At 40.1% G+C, this 18,361-nt stretch overlaps 1 protein-coding gene across 1 annotated transcript in view; it reads right to left on the bottom strand.

The window, feature by feature from the left end:
• cspg5a (chondroitin sulfate proteoglycan 5a) overlaps positions 1-18,361 on the bottom strand; it is a 67,918-nt gene that overhangs the window by 35,778 nt on the left and 13,779 nt on the right. The window contains exon 2 of the mRNA XM_053327307.1: positions 8,384-9,368. Within this exon, the coding sequence (XP_053183282.1) occupies positions 8,384-9,368 (985 nt within the window). The remainder of the gene's footprint in view (positions 1-8,383; positions 9,369-18,361) is intronic.

The raw sequence follows: 18,361 nt of genomic DNA, 5'->3' as shown, positions 1-18,361 counted from the left end.
CCCAGGTGTGTATTTCTGTCAGTAAGAAAGAGATACGACAGGCTGGTCTGAGGTCAGTAAACAGTACTTCAAAGGGTCGTGTGTTTTACTGCAGACGGCTAAAAGTCCAAACATTCATCCTGCTGTAATTGAATTGGCCTGATGTATGAAGCAGCTGAGGTTCAGCTGCACGCACCGACACACACACACGCACACACACACACACACACACACACACACACACACACACACACACACACACACACATGCACATTTATTCACTGAGCACACACATCAACTCACAGTTTCACATGTTCACACAAACTCAGCCACATGTGTAATCGGACACTCTCTCATGCCTAAATACACACACACACACACACACACACACACACACACACACACACACACACACACACAGATACATTTATACACTGAGCACACACGTCAACTCACAGTTTCACATGTACACACAAACTCAGCCACATGTGTAATCGGACACTCAATCATGCCTAAATACACACACATGTACACACACACACACACACACACACAGAGAGGAACATATTGGTCCTCATCTGTGCCAGCGCTCCATTGACCCATATTGCGCTTTTGCCCAGCAGTCAAACGCCTCTCTCTCTCCAGTCATCAACTGATTCACTCTCAGGAGGTTCATCACTGCTACTATCTGCTGACTGAGGCCCTTAATCTGCCCTAAATCTGCCCTGGATCATGTTTGAGTTTTTTTTGTTTTTTTTTTTCAAACAGAGCTGTGGGAGATTTGCTCCATTTTTCCCCACAGTCAATAACACTTGTAAGCTGTTCATTTGATATAGTGGTGATTTTCCTCCAGCTCAATCACTGGTTACACTAAATATAATTATTTCTGTGTTTTTAATAATGTCTAATTATTGATTACTAATATTCATCCTAGTGTCATCATTGTTTTAAACTTTAATTTTAAAGTTAGTATATTGACGACATGAGTAGCTTAAACATTTTATCATTACTAAACTGAAATGATTTTACTGGTTGGGAATAGCTCTGTTGGATTCAGTCAGTCAAATTATCTTCTGTTTGTCAGATTCATCAGATTTTTATGGAAATATCAAATAATCATTAGCCAAATTATTTGACATGGTGTTTGAGAACATAGTTGAGACTATCAGGAGCTTCTGTCTCGCTCATTCTAGCATTTACTTTCTGTTTATTTCATTAGAATCGCGACCATGGCCTTCCTTTTTTTTTTGCATCTTTGAACTATGAAGAAGGTAACATGCCTGATGAATGCAGCTTAACCTGAATGCAGACATTTAATAAAGTCACCATGCATGTTGATAATATGCTGGAGTTGATTGTCCGTTTTGAACTACTGTAGCCAACTGTGTCTTTGACCTTTGACACACAAATTTGCACTTTTGACCAAAATCAAACCATCGTGAAGGGATGACTTTGGAATAGGAACAGACTGAAAACAATTGCAGCTAGTATAACCTACCACTGATAAAAAGCACTTTTATCAACATCTGTTGGGAGAATAAACATCTACACAAATATATACTTTTACAGATAGTTATGAGACAGGAGCTGATGGTTAAAATACATCTCTTAATTAAACTGGTTGAATTCATTGCATATTAGAAACCCATCTAGCCAACTTTCTAAGTAGTTAGCAAGCTAAAATGATGCCACGTGTTAATTTGCATATCTGTGACGTCATAGCTCAATCACATATGTACAAGAATTTAAAAAATCAAAGTTAAGAAACTAAAGTTTTAACTTAAATAACTACCTTTATCATTATCATTAGCTGTTATTATTCTTTATGTATATAGGGTCTGACAAAAAGTCTCATGAGTTGTCACTAGGCGTTTTTTTGGTTGCTAAACGGGTCTTAAAAGTTTCTAAAATCTAGTAAGAAAAATACTAATTAAAGGACATATTTCAAACTGATTTAAAACAAATTTGACATTTAGTAGTAGAAATCAGCTGTTTGGTTTATGCTGATTAATGTCTCATACTTCAGCTGTCACAAATGATCTTAAACCATCACACATTAAACAGATTTTTTTCCCTTCCCTAAGAGGAAAATATAATGAATTAAATTCGTGACACATCTCGAATAACAATGTTCTCATCTATCCTGCAATTTTGTGGAGGGTGTTAAAGGTCAGGGAGGATCAGGGTCATTATCACAGTATGTGGTGAGTGGGATCGGCCTGCAGGGGGTTGAATGGGGCGGGTGGGGGGTGGAGACATGCTGTGAATATAACCTTGAGGTGGAGTCACAGGGTTATGGGTGGTGAACTGGGATGGTGGGGGAGCAGGAGGGGGGGCTGTGTAGAGACATAAATCCAACACCTTGTTATTTCAGAGCAGGAAAATCTGGGTTGGTCTAAACATCTCATGAGGCCTTCAGTGTCTCATATTTAATTATGGTTTAGACTGAGATGTATCTTGTATTTCTGTGTGTGTGTGTGTGTGTGTGTGTGTGTGTGTGTATGTGTGTGTGGTGTGTAGATGACAGCATTGGCAGAGTCAGCCAATCTAATATTTCCCTCATCAGCTTCAGTCAGGAGGCCGGCGTCCATAAATCTGCATGTTAATCGGGTGCAGCTGTTCCATAATTTCAGAGCTTTCTCCTCACTGATTGGTTGGTTCATTCATTTCATAATTACGGGGAAATGTGTGAAAAATCTATACCATTTGGAAGTGTGAAGCCTCTGTTTATATGATTGATAGCACAAACACACACGCCAACAAAAACAGCCTTCAGCTCTGACACTGTTATATCTATTCAATTCTATTATATGCACTGTATTTCAGGTGTAAATTTCTTTTCTTTTTTTCGTTTTCATGTTTTTTGGTGCAGCTATTTCCCCTAAACTACTACTAAAATCTACTTCAGTTACTAGAATACTTTTTAAGAATTCTTTGAGCTTAGTTTTGTTGCACCGGACTGAAAAGAGAACGTGATAAAACAGCAGTGCAAGGCTACAGTGAGTGTACGCTGTAAATCGATCTTTAGGCCTTTTGTATGATGGATTTCTTCCTGTGTGGATGTTGAATGTCAGCACAAAACTGGCAGCTGTAGAAAGAAGCCTCTTTTCATTTATTTTTTTTTAATTCTCAGGAACTGTCACAAAAAACCTGGAGCCTCATGTATCAAACCATGAATAGAACAAGTTATACACGTGCTTAGAAATTGTCCTTACTAACAAGAGAACAGATAATCATTGAACATGTGCACATATAGTGTGTCCTGGAGGCTGAATGGGTAATGTGTAACTGTACTGTAATCCCTTGTTTGATCCTAGCCAGGGATCTGTGTCGCATGTCATACCCATCTCTCTCTCTTTCTCCCTTTGTTTTCTGTGTGCCTCTTCACAATCGCCTGTCGAATAAGGGCCAACTTCATGCAACGGACAGTGATTCTTTAACATACAATACACCCCCAGTATGTGTTAAAAACATGTCAATAAGCCACAACATTGCACTGGGTATCATGTCTCTTCACCGCAAAGAGTTTTGGACACTATAGTTTGCATTGATTCGTTCATACTCCATTAATTATACAATGTGAATGACAGCACTCTGTATTACAAATCAGGAAAGCTATCAGTGAAAACACACCATGAAATGATCATCACCCTCCCCCTCATCTGCAGCAGCCCTAATCCTGAACCCAGCATGTTGTGTAGCTGTTCTCATCACAGATCGGGACATTTTCATCCACAGATGCACTGTGATTGTTGACTTTCACATGCATTGGCAGAGGACTCATATTGAGCTGAAATCATTCTGTGGCTTACACCATATTTTCATAAATGATTCGCTAATCCATTTGACTTTAGACCTCCACCTAGATTTATCACCACAGCACCACACTATTGGGTCGGACATCGAGGAAAGTCATTACTGCAGTTTGTGGCAGATGCCTGGAAGGCAGGTCATATACTAATGGGACAGGGTAGCATGCAAAAGATGAAAACACTATCAATATGCAGTTCAGTGTGTGTGTACGTGTGGGTGAGTTGCTTGTATTTCAGTTTCAGTGCTTGTGTGTGTCTGTATACAGTTTTCATGACTCCAGAGGCCTGTACTACGAAGCTGGATTTTCTCTTATCGAGATAACTTCAGGGTTAACTCTGGGTTTTCCGTACTACGAAGCTGGTTCACTTCTTACCGGGGTAAATCACCATGGTAACTTATGCTGAACGGCTAACCTGCTCCGGAGCAGGTTATGCTCTGGATAAGAGATCAATGAGTACAAAAGCACCACCTCCTGACCAATCAGTTCTCTTAGAAAATGACCTGCCCATTCTTAAAAGATCCTGTCAACATTGGTGTGGATCGTGAGAGGAGCGCTTAGGAGAGAAAGAGTTTTTAGTGATAGATGCAATTTTTTAATTGGCCAAAATATATATTTAAAAAATAATCATTGAGGCATGTGGGGGATATTATTCTGTAGGTTTGACATCCTGAGATCAAAGTGTCAGGGAGCATAATAACTGTATTTATTTATTGTAATTGTAAAAAATTGACGAAAATATATATTTGTAAAGTAATCCTTGAGGCACATGAGTACGGCGGCCGAGACCCGCCATAGCTGCAAATAAAAGTAACGCTGCAAACAAAAACAAACGCTGCTGCAAATAAAAAGAAACGCTGCTGCAAATAAAAAGAAACGCTGCTGCACATAAAAGAAACGCTGCAAATAAAAAGACACACCGCAGCAAACAAAAAAAACGCTGCTAATAAAAACAAACGCCGCTGCAAATAAAAGAAACACCGCAGCAAACAAAAAAAAACAAAACACCGCAGTATATAATAAAAAAAACGATGCAAATAAAAAAAGACACAACGGAAGTGAATTACCGGGGACTGTTTTTGCCGAAACACCGGAAGAAGAAACAACAACAACAGGGCTACGAATTGGAAAACGAACTAGAAAGTAAGTGAAAATGGTAGTGTTTAATGTCGCTACATGTACTTTTTAATGTGTTATTTGGTCAGGCGATGTAGGCCCAGGTTTGAAGTTGAACTGGAGAATGCCGGTGTATTGTTAGCTTCGGCTAACACGGGGAGACCACTAACGAGAGTGGAAACAACTGACGGCTACATAGTTCCAGCAGCTTATTACTGTCGTTGTTGTTGTTGCTTGTACGTGTAGGTCAGGAAAAGACGTAAAAGGGACCGTATATGGTTTGTTATTTGTGTTATTACGTTACGTGTTGGACTAAATACATGGACATATTGAGGAAAGTATTTCGATGTTATGGAAACGGATTTCATATTTCACAAGAATGGATACTTGGCGAGCTGTACAGAAAGTCCTGAGTCATAAGATGATCGTTGTGGATAAAGGGAAGACTTTGAAGGTATGTAGAGATTATAGCTGTTTTTACTTTAACTGAGTGGCTGAATACTATTACGGCTATGAGCAACCAATATAATTCGTGAGTGGTCTTGAATGAATCAGGGCAACCTATGCTTTCTAACAATGTACGGCATGAATAAATATGTTTAAGGGTTGGTGTTTAAAACATTCAGAAGGACTTGTGGCTACCTCCCAACCTACGACCTGTCCCGTAGGCGGAACAGCGTGTTTTAAGTGTCTGCAGTTCCGATCCTCATCCCCATGTTGGCTGAAACAGACAAGTCACCCTCAAACACTACCATTTTCACTTACTTTCTAGTTCGTTTTCCAATTCGTAGTCCTGTTGTTGTTGTTTCTTCTTCCGGTGTTTCGGCAAAAACAGTCCCCGGTAATCCACTTCCGTTGTGTCTTTTTTTATTTGCATCGTTTTTTTAAATTATATGCTGCAGTGTTTTTTTTTTTGTTTTTTTTTGTTTGCTGCGGTGTTTCTTTTATTTTCAGCGTTTCTTTTATATGCAGCAGCGTTTCTTTTTATTTGCAGCGTTTTTTTTGTTTGCTGCGGTGTGTCTTTTTATTTGCAGCGTTTCTTTTATATGCAGCAGCGTTTCTTTTTATTTGCAGCAGCATTTGTTTTTGTTTGCAGCGTTACTTTTATTTGCAGCTATGGCGGGTCTCGGCCACCGTACATGAGGGATATTAGTCTGTATGTTATACAGTTGGTTTGAAATCATTCACTCAAATGGTTGAAGCGCATAATAGGTTTGTATTTTGAATGTTGAATATTAAACTAACTTAATGTCTCTTATGAGAGGAAGGGCACTGAGGAATCGATCTGCCCCAAACGTCTGTGCCGTAATAAAGTGGCATTGTGTGATCAGAGTGTCCGTTTATATTGTCTGATAAATTAATATTGTATGATCTCGTGAATTTACACATTAACAGAGTCGGCAATTTTCTGCCAGCATTCCTTCCTGGCTTTTGCTGCAGCAACAGTGTTGCTTTTGGCCTGGATGATGTGTTTGAATTCTTCATATTGTTGAAGAATAATTGTCTGCTCCTCCATGGTAAAGTAGTCTGCTCTGCAGGGTTTCTCCATGTTTGTGATTGGTCAGACGCTGAAAACACCTCCCCTTTATGTGAACGCGCAGAGATCCAGATTGTAAAACCCTGGGTTGATTTACTGAGTTGATAACCAGCTTCGTAGTACCGCTTATCCTGGACTGCGAAGATCTGGTTAAGTCAACCCAGGTAACGGAGAGAGATCCTGGATAGGTTAATCCAGCTTCGTAGTACAGGCCTCGGCTCTCCCAGAGGAAAACCAAATCTCAGAATACAGCCTGGCAGACGAGAAGACATTTGCTCATAAAAGTGTTCTTGTTAAAAATAGCAATAACGGGCTGGTTCCTATTCTGCACTGAGCTTTTCCACATGTTTCTGACCAGAGAGTTTCATGGACAGAACTTTGTCTGATTGCTCTGTACGACTCTGTTTGTGCTGCAGAATGTATTTATTGTTATTTAAACATGCAAATGAGAGACCTTGATTAAGCCCGCCACAGCTGCAAGGCTTTAGTTCTTAAACATTTTAAAAACGGTTGAATTTTTTACAGCAGACTTAGCCGCACCACAGACTGAAATATCACTGTTGTATTTGCATCATTGGTGCATTGTTGCCATGGAGTTAGTATGGAGCTACTTACGTACTTTTTAGAGAATCTGCACCACAACAGAGCCAAAATGAAACCAAAAGTATTGTTCCAGAAGTAAAAGAAACATACTTCAAAATCCTATAGACATTTGTAATTAGACTCATAACTAAAACCCAGCGTTTGAACATTACAGTATGTTGTGTGGCTTGCTTCATGTGTTTAGACAAAGATATTTATATTTTTTAATGGCCTTTGTCCAACGCCATTTCCCATACACCCTTGACATTCATGTCATGGTTCACAGAAGTCTTTAAATCTGTATCCGTCATGCAACTTCAGGAAATTCCTTTAAGAAACCTCTGAAGACCTCTTTAATCTTACTGTTGTGGTATATGTGGTCTGTATGCCTGACTCTTATTGGCTTATTGATTGTTTCTGAAACTTTGCTTATTTCTTTTGAAGCCATGCTTGAAATTTTGTTCTGCTTTGCGTCTTTGATGCTATGCTGAATGACAATAAAATTAATCTTGAATCTTGAATCTCTGGGATGAGAAGATTCACCGATTTGCATCGTTGCACCAGCAGAAACATTCAAACTGAAGTGTACTGTGGATGCATTTTGGGATGAACTTGCAATGCATCATTTTCAAACATCTTTGTATCAGTAAAATTGATCGATGTATAATTATTAGAAGAGACCCTATGCCTCCATTATTTCGAAGGGACCAATAATTTGATATTTAGATTGAGTTTCTCAAGTTCACCAGCATGCTACAGCTACGTGGTGTGCTGCCAAAATGTTCCAGGTGGAACTCACTCTCCTGAATAATTGTTCCACATGTCGGAGTAAGTGGAATTAAGTGGATATTTTGACAGTAATTGTTTGGTTCATTAAGCATATTAAGTGTTTTTTTATAGGTAAAAAAAAACAGTATAATACTTTTTAGTTCATTTATGATTTGTTGTATGCTTAAGAAATAAAATTAAACTATCTGTATTATATGAAATTGCCTAGCATAATTCTTCGAATCACATTGTGTTGAATCACCTTGCATCTGAATCGTATTGTGTTGTTAGCTTTACATGTATCTTTAATGTATCGGATTGTTGGCAAGTGATGGAAATAACTTCTCTATTATTCTTATCATATTTTATTGCTTTGAGTCTGTCCTATGCATGTTTTTAGAATATTTTTATTATATTCTATACAAATAAAGTTATTATTATTACAGTTATTATGAGTACAGTTTTCATGCAACATATCTGAAAGTTATGGCTATACATCACTGTGTGGACATGGCTTGTTTTGTGAATGCAGTCTTCAGTAAATGCTTGTGTCACAAGCTGAATGTGTATGTGTTTGTGTCACATCATACCTGCAGAAGACTCCCATTCCCTCCAGCAGGTAACACTGTCCGTTGTTGAAGCAGTAGTTGGGCAGCATGTCGCAGGGGGAGCGACAGCTTCCGTTCACCATCTGGTAGCCCACACGGCATCCCCCCTTCCCGTCTGACCCGTCCACAGGTGAGGCCGCTGGAGGAGCCGCCACAGGGATGTTTGGTAGCGGAGCTCCTGCGCTCCCTGGGACTAAGGAGCCTGATCCTGGGGCTCGGGGCCTGGAGCGAGCTGGAGACCCAGCAGACACCCGGAGGTCTTCGTCGCTCTCGTAGGCATCAGTCGTGGTGCTGTAGGTGTACTCATCGGCGGTGGGGGACACGCCGTCCTCGTAGGGCGTGATGTAGTCGTAGTTGTCCGGCATCGCCCAGGAGGTCGGGTCGCCACCCTGAAGCTCATGGGCCAGTGATGAAGTTGGGGGCGGGGCCAGGTCCAGGCTGCGTCCGCGAGAGGAAGGGTCAAAGAAGTCCACGTGGAGGACGTCAAAGTTAGAGGGGTTGGTGGAAGGTGAGGGCGGGGCGGTGGTGGTGAAAAGGTGGTCCAGGTCAAACACGGCTGTGTCCTTGGCATGGATCCAAGGTGGGTCAGTGTGTGGCAGACGCTCTTCCTCTTCATCCTCCTCCTCCTCGCCCTCCATGACTTCCTGTTTGCGCGGGTTGCTAGGCAGCAGGTGCTCCGTCTCAGCCGAATCAGGGCTGAGCTGAGGCGGGGCTGCAACACCCACTTCCTCCACCACAGGAACCACCGCTTCACCGAACATGCCGCTGCTCTGCTCCTCCTCATCACCGGCACGGGGGACGCGGCCCGCCCTCACGGTCACAGGGTTTACAGTGTCGGGACTGGCTGAGCTGCTCATCCTGGTTACCGGGACGACGACCTTGTTGACAGGCCCTTCTGCCTCATTAAGCAGGGAGGTAACATTGGCCGCGCTGTCCTGCTCAGTGGCATTGATCCCCACAACGTTCCCTGTAAACACACAGAAACAAAAGGTTTCTAAGTACAAATATAACCTCAGAAAAAGAAAAAGAAAAGAAAAAGTTTATTTCAAAGGTTTTAAAGGCAAATAATGATTTTAGAATCCACTTCATACCTACAAGACAGAAATAAGGTAAATTATTCATGTGGATTATGCATTTTTAAACCATGAAGGTGTTATCATTTTAAAGCTCACGGATCGATTGTGAGACCCGGAGCACAGATGCATGACAGTCCCCACAGAGCAGAGCAGAGAAACAAAGTGCTGCAAATTTAATGAAGTGAAAATGGTTTCACTCTAAAAACAAACCACAGTTTGTATCGATCAGTTCTGGAAAAACTTCAAACTCTCAAATGAGCCTGTTACTGGAGAGCAGGGCTCGTCTGGGAGATACTCTGTCCTGGTCGAGCCATCTTTCACTGCTATACCCACACCTCACAAATCAGAGCAAAGAAAGACGAGTGTACTATGTTGAAAGCAGAGAGAATTTTGTGCATGCTTGTTGCATTTTACTAAGTCACAACCTGACAATGCATTTATATCCTTAATGGACTATTTTAGGGGACTCATAGATGATTTTTTCCAGTGTTCTGAACAAATAAGACTGAAAACATGTTCAGTACATGTAGAAAACAGAAGAAGAAGAAAACACTGATTTCACATAAACCACCGTGGGCAGCAAAACCATTACTATGAAAATTTCAACAATTAAGGCATTGAAAAATAAACCAGTTGGGATCATTATTTTTCTTTAAAATCTGCTGTCAGTTAGAAGTAAAGACATTTAAAGTACATCTACTGTTGTTTGTATTTTACACCACAGAAACAAACCAGTTCAGTTCAAAGACATGACATCATAAATTAAAGTCTTTTGGTGTTATGGGGTGGGCAGAGTGGTCTCACAGAGTCTGGCATTGACCTGACGGATGAAAGAAATTAAAACGAGACGTGATTGGCTGTATACTTATCCTCCGGTCGATTACTTCATCTGAGGGCGGCTCGTTGAGTCATGCAGAAAGCTGCTTTACGACCGCTCCCCTTTGGATTAAAGGAATAATTCACTAATGTACTTGAATGGTAAAGAGCTGGGATTAGGGATTATGTGGGATGGAGAAGGAGGGATTTGGGAGATTTTGGGGTTACCATGTCAGAAGGAAAGGGGTGGGGGGTGATACTGAGGAGACGTACACAAGACAGCGTCTCAACGGTTGTAAGAATGTAGTAAATATGTGAAGATGACACCATAGAGGCTTTTCATCATGAGTGACAGCTAAAAACAATCACCACATAAACCATGGTAATACCAGTGTTTTTATCTGCTGTAACCAAATTAAACTAATAAGGTTGATGCGATTTATCTTTTTATAATCTTTAATTAAAGAGACTAAATCCAACAATATCCTTCAAATTTCATCAAGTTTTGCCAGCAGCTTTCATACCACAGAAATCTAACCTGGTTCAAAACCTTTAAAACTTTTATTTTAGCGATTCTAATAGGTCCAGTTTTGTGGTTGGAAAGAAATTGGAGCTTTGTAGGTGACATGAAGTATAATTTCATTCATTCATTTCATCTTCCTTTGACAGAGCCAGAAAAATAGCATCAAAAATGGTGCCAAGAATGGATGAACTCAACGCACCTAAAAGGTTGTTGTAGTGCCATTTACGTCATATCGGAGTTATGGTAATTATTAGCTAGTAAAAGGCGTCCATGCCAACTTCTAAACTGTAATTACAATGTGCAAACTCTGATTGTCATTACGACTTGGCACTTTTAATACAGAAGTGAAAACATAGCATATTTGGAAGCCTCACATGAGCCAAAGTCCGTCCTTTGACTGTGATTAAACCCAAACTTAATGGATATAGTGTTATATTGTCACTGCACAGCATTTCTAACCATCTCTCTGTATTAAACCATCCGAGGCATCTTTGGTTGGGTCCAGGATGGGTCAGGACACCTGGACCAGGGCAGAATTGTATTTGCATTTTTATTTATGTCTAAGTTATTATTATACCCATCCTTGCTCTCTCCTATTTTAGGTCACTCCCAGACCTGTAGGACATTGCTGGCCTCTCATAAGGTCAGATACCCACTAGATTCGCCCCCCACCCCAACAGGAGGGGTCCGTTCATTTCAGTCTGAGGACTAACTTTGTATTTAAAGTGGGGTTAAATGGGGATTAGCGCGCTCGGTGCTGCTCGGAAGCCAATAGTTTTGAATCTAGGCAGCTCCATCTTGAAAATTTCAGGTGCATGCTGGGAAAAATAAAAACACAGATTCTAATTATATGGGCATGAGGCGGGGCCGTGGGCGGAGCGGGGAGGTTGTGATTGGGTGCGAGGGCTGGATCTCGAGGACATTAGTCAATCAACCTGTCAATCACGACGTAGCCACGCCCTAATGCATACCCTGCTTTATCGTCAAATATTAAATCAGGCCAAAATGTCACAAATGAACATCATACTGCATTAAAGAAGGCTTTAAACTAGCGATTGAGACCATAAACACATTTTGAAAACGTTTACTGAGGTTAGAAATCAAGCGAGAAGTTGGTGAGTTGGTCAATTCTCCATTGACTTGTATAGAGATGGAAGTACTTTTGACACCAAAACGGTCGCCCCCTGGTGGCCTTTTGCTAGAATGCAGTTCTAAATTACTTCCGCATTGGCTTCATTTCAGAGGACCAGAATTCCCCGCCTGGGATTATCACTAGATAAAACCTGCAGGGTGTGAACATAAAAGACACAGGTTCTGGCCATGCACAAAGGCTGATTAAAATGTGCAGTGTGAGTTAAAACAATGGAAAGGCTAATAAAAGGCTGCTCAGCTTAAAATAGAAACTAGCTCTACTTGCATTACTGTTTTGCTACATTTCCCAGAATTAATTTAGACACACAGTGAATACCTGAGCTCATACTGACTCATTCAGCTGAGGGTTAAAATTGGGCAATAGGGCTGCGTTTTTCATAACTAATTAAATGTATATTTTTAGCATACAAATTCTTTTTTATGGTCTTTTATGGAGGCCAATGTTCCAGTCATTCCTGTAAAGTGACATAGACTTAGATAACAATAGAAAGTTAGGGTGAAAAGATTCTTCTTCATGACACATTTATCTGCAGAGGAAAATTATCTAATGATCTTTAATAATGGAAAATAAATATAGAACCAGCTTTATCCTTTAATATACAACTAGTGCCATAACCATCATCATCATCATCCTCTGCACTCTTTAAAAGGCTCTCAGACCATTTTCATTCATGTCACAGAGGTTGGGGCTTTTCTTCCCACCGTGCACACCCGAAGTGAATAAATGCGTGCACTCCTGGTCCTGGTAAGGAGCTTTGGTGGTTAACAGCCTCCACTAAATGGCATATGTTAGGATATCTGGGAGGATCTTTTCTAACTGAAGTTAAGCTCAGATCGAGACCCTCTCCAATTTTAATCTGTTCATCTCTAAATATCTCCTCACCACTCAGGGGAGGATCCATTTACAAGAAAAATAGTTTATTTATTGTGATCTCCACCTCCAAGTTCGATGACGTGATGTCTGATTTTGGGACAAACATCCAAAAAAAAATGTACACACCCTTAGACGATGATGACATACAATCTAATATCTTCAAATTGCAGAAAAACAAGGAGGAAACTAACATAGTGTACTGTCCACAATCTGACTCATGTACTTGACCTCCTATATTTCACAAGATGTCTTTGTACAGTCCACAGATCACATGCCTGATCACTGAAGTCACATTAAGTCAACGTTAGAGTATAATAAACATGGAAGCAACCATTAAAAACAGCCAATTCTTTAAAAAGAAAAGAAAAAACCTCATTTGAACAAACGAGGGAAAATCGAACTCAACTGTACTTTTACATTTTTGTAATCTTGAGATTTCAACAAACCAATATTTCTTTTTTTCCAACTAGTCCCTTACATGGAAACTGAGCAGTGAGTCATTGGTTATTACTGGAAAACAGCAGTCAGATCTTACGGCATCATGATGCAAAGTGGGAATTAATCAGCACAAGAGCTCAAGAGATCCCTTAAGCGACACCGCAATCATCTGAAGAGAGACAATAAAACTGGAGAGAGAATCTTTACACATCTTCACAGATTTTTCAGTGAGTCAAACAGTCCTCTAGAAGTTCTTTGGTCAAGTCCAGACTCCTAAATGTGTTATGTTGCTATCTTACTTAGTGCCTTGATAATGCCTGATGGAGAACATTTTTGTCAGAGTAAGAAGTGCTCCAGTTTGTTACATTATGCCAACCCTGATAGAAATACTACAAAACGGTTCCCATTAGCAACAAAATCACTGCCTGCATTATGTTCACAGGCAATGAGGATTTATTTAGTGTACTTGGACAGAAGTTGGGCAGCAGGAATCCAAGACGTTAAAAGTTGACACCAGAGACCAAGGTTCACATCCTGAGTCCTGTGTGTGTTTATTATCAGGCAACATTAAGCACTTTGGTTAAGGTTAATAGAATATTCTATGCACAAGCCAACATGCTTGCACGAAAATTCAATAAGTGTACTGATGATGTCAAGATAGCTTTGTTTAGGTCATATTGTACTTCATTGTATACTGCACACCTGTGGTGCAGGTACAGTGTTGCAAAAATGAAAAAACTCTAGGTGGCATATAATGATGTATTCAGGATTTTACTTAGACAGCCAAGATTGACAAGTGCAGGTCACTTTTGACTTGATCAGTATTAAACCACAACCATTATCTCTCCATAACCTAAACCGAGTGATGTGCGAGCCTAAACATCACTGTAAAAAAAAGATTAGTTGTGCTTTAGTTGCTGCAAGTATGAAGATTTTGTGACTTGGTATAAATGTTCATTAACAAGGTTTTCTAGCTTTTTGGACCCCTGCTGCCCAACTTCCATCCAAGTCATATGTTTGTAAGCAGTAATGTGGCCACTTTTCATGCAATGTTCATTAACAAGGTTTTCTAGCTTGGGTGGAGTTACATTTCTTTCACAAAGTATGTAAGAATAATTTCTAAGAGACAGGCTTGAGCAGGGAGGGATGATAATAATAGTTTGTTAAAGCCACAGATTCCGTTTTTTCCAGTTCAGAAACTCAAAACACAAACTGGGGTTCTCTACTTGCTCTTTGATGGATTTCTCCCAGTACGACTATTGAAAAGATATAAGGCAAAGAAAGGCAACTCCAAAGTAAGATCTTAGACTTTGAGGAAATTACATCAAAACCTGATATTTGCCAGTAAAATATGAGCCAAGAAACTCAAGATCCAGCAAGAAGCACTGTGCAAAACTCACATTTCTGAATCAAAGAGTGAAATAAAATAACACAAAGAGACCATATCGATGCAGATATTTCATCAGCTTTTAACGAAATGAGTTCTGGTTTTAATTTGGATATATGACGCTTTATATGATATATTTCTGCTGCTGAATCTCACTACCAGCTGATGTTGAATTGTGTAAATGTGACAGCATGACTTTTCCCCAATAAAACCAATCATTAGACATACTCTATCAAACTAAAGCACATACGTATGGATGCTTGTTGAGATTTCATCTAAACCGTCCTGTCATCGTTACCCAGGAGGCGTCTGACAGGTGGAAGGATTCATTTTGTTGAAGGTTTTGTTTTCCAGCGCAGCAGCAGCGACGAGCTACTTCTTTCAAGCCGGGGTCGTTTTAGGGCTAATCCCTCCAGCAGTCCCACAATCCACTGCTGTTTAACACATCAACTGAACTGACTAGGATAATATGCCAAAACCACGCTCACACACACACACATATATAAAGAAACAGGCTTTACTATAACTGCACAAAAATATTTTACACACTAAATGCTCGAAGCTCAGCGGGAATAAAAAAGAGCAAACCTCTTTTATGTGCACATAAAAACAGTCAAACTCACCATCTACTGCTTTACCACACACACACAAACACACACACCTGACAGCAATACACTCATTAAGTGACAGTTTGTCCAGATGAGTGCTGTGTTTGGGTGAATCTCCTGAGAAGAGTAGTCAGCCTTCAACAAGACCAACTCCTCCCCCTCCTCCTCCTCCTCCTCCTCATACACACTGTGCAGTCTGGAAAACAGACAGTAATGACTGCTGCTAAACAGAGAGAGCGACGAGATGATGAGGAGACACGGTAACGAGGGACGTGAAGAAGTGACACAACATGACAGAGAGAACAAAGAGGAAAAAAAGCCAAAAAAGACCAAAGTGAGGGAGGAGGACGAGGCGGCAAAGTGAGGGAAGAGAGAGATGGTGACAAAAAGAGACAGAGAGAGAGAGGGGATGTGAGATGCTTTCATGGTGTGTCAAAGACTCTTGGACTTTTACTCCCACTCTGCCCGTCTGTCTGTCGTCAAGGAGAAAACACTTTACAGAGGTTTTCAATCAACTCTGTACTGTCTTTTATCAGCTGCCTCAAATCTAAAACAGCCAATAAAATATGATGCTCCTGGTCCAAGAGGCAAAGCTTATGAAAACTCTTGAGCTGCTTTGGGCGTGCTAGCATGTACCAATCAGGCAGCAATCACGAAGGCTTGAGGATGAAGCCAGTGAGGAACCTTAAAGTGTAATTCCATATATTTTTAAGTCAACCAATGAGCCATTATGCTCTCAATCAATAAGATAGAGCCCCCTAATAAGCCTGCTGGTGGTCATTTTGAACATTAATGCTCCGTTAATAAGATTTGAAGACTTTAAGTAGCTTTGAAGTCTGTCATATGGCTCTTGATTAACAGCTGTGACTGCCTCAACTTCGAGATGGAAGTCTATAAGATTTTATTCTGCTTAAAAAAGTAGCCATTAACGCAGCTGTTTTATTATCACTGAGTCTGAACAGAAAAAAGTTCCCTCAGTATTACTGTACTTTACTGCAGTGTGGTGAGCCAACGGCCTGCCAGCTAACCCATTAGCCCCAGTTGGAAACAGCTGATAGTCCACTATCTGTTATTTAGCTCCATTAGCTCGAGCAGCAGACCGATTAAACAGCAGCTCTCCCTGCAGCCTGACCAGGTCATAGTATCAGGTCAGCAGCAGGTTTTTTCTTGGTTATTCTGGATGCTTTATTTGTTATATTTATGTCTTGTTGCAGGTTGTAGACGCATGAGCTTGATGTCATTGTTTTGCAGTGCACAACATGCTGACATTGATAAAAGGAACTAAGAAACTAAGACGCTACGACTCCAATAGATTGGACAATATGGAACCAGTTCTCAATGGGAATCGACAACCAGTCCCCATTGAGAACTGGTTCCAAATTGCTCTCCCCTGCTCCTGGACTCACACTTAGTCGGAATGAGCATGACTTACATACATACACAATCATTTCACAGTATACAGATGTACAAAGGTTGTTTTATCTGTTCTGTTCTGTCCTGATTCGGTTTTAACAACTCATTAGTTTGTCTGTTTTAACACAGATTTAAATGAATGAACAGAAACAGGGAACAGAAAACTGGCCTGATGCCCTATGTACATTACAATGTTATCTGTATTCTCACTGTTAAATAAACAGATGAATAAATTAATAAACTTCCAATCTGGTTTCAACGTTAAGCTGTGGTGCCTGTGACTTTCCTAAACTGTCCAAATACAATAGGACATCACGTTTAGCACATATTACCTTGTTAGCCTAATTGGATTAACGAGGGGGAACCTGTTGACGAACTGCTGATTTAGGGGGCAGCGAAGCGGCTCTGTGACAGGCAAAATCACACAGGTACACAAAATCTTAGCTAAATGTGACATAAGTGATTCCAAATATAGTATAAATGCACAAAACTGCATCGAAGTGAGTTGCATTCATTTGACTTCTAAAATGAAATAATCTATCTTGGTTTGATTAACTGAACATGAGATGAATCACTTGCATAACATGATTACTAAGCCTTCCATGACTTTTCTAATTCTACACATGAGAACAATTAATGTCCTCATAAGAGACCTATGAGTCAGGATTTTAGGGATCACAGAGCTCAGTTTCAGTAAACATGAAATGGAGCTATTCATCGGAAAATCTATCTGTACTACTTCAGGTCAGTTCAAGTAATTAACAAAGAAGACTTGTGCTTTCTATCTTATTGATGGCCTTGTGTTTTTGAAATTATACAGTACGGTTTCAAATAAATTCAAGGTCCCATGGTTTATGAACCTTAATAATCACATTTATTCCCAGAAGGCCTGTTTTGCAGGAAGATTTACTGCTGGTTATGACTGACACCAAAATGTTGGAAAAAAGATAAGAGCATCAGGAGCAAAAACAGGAAAAGGGCCATAACATTTTGACTGTTCCCTCCTCTTAAATAAAACGATTACAATTTGTGGGCTTTATGAGTGATGTATATTGTACACATGTGAGATGTGAAAAACCAGCTGTGTGTGTGTGTGTGTGTGTGTGTGTGTGTGTGTGTGTGTGTGTGTGTGTGTGTGTGTGTGTGTGTGTGTGTGTGTGTGTGTGAGTGTCAATATATGCAAAAAATGCCTGGAGTCTGTGGATGAAGGAATTTCCTGTCGTGCTCAGTTTCAACAGCAGAGTTCCAGGACTGACTTGTTTGAGTACTTTTACATAAATGACAATTTCGAAACAAAGATCAACAGATTTACTGACGAATAACTGGCACCATAAAGTCAAGTGTCACATAGAGCTAGAAGATTAATTCATTAAGTTGATTGACGGAAAATTGATTGACTGTTTTGGAGGCTGGTTCCAGCTTCTAAAATGAGACGGTTTGATGTTTTTCTTTATCATATCTGAATATTTTAATATTTAGACAGCTGCTTGACTAAAACAAGCAATCTGAATATATCAAACAGGCATTTTTCACAGTTTATTGACCAAATTATGACTTCATTCAATGAGAAAACAAATCAGTTGCAGCTCATACAGCATGACATTAATAAAAGATTTAAGTTTGAATTTAATGATTTTGTTGAAAGCATGATTGGTTTCCACATTTTGAGAAGT

The sequence above is a fragment of the Scomber japonicus genome, chromosome 10 (assembly GCF_027409825.1).
Source record: "Scomber japonicus isolate fScoJap1 chromosome 10, fScoJap1.pri, whole genome shotgun sequence".
In the NCBI taxonomy this organism is placed as follows: domain Eukaryota; kingdom Metazoa; phylum Chordata; class Actinopteri; order Scombriformes; family Scombridae; genus Scomber; species Scomber japonicus.
Note: the sequence above shows the minus strand (reverse complement) of the source record. Positions and strands in the feature narration are given on the sequence as shown.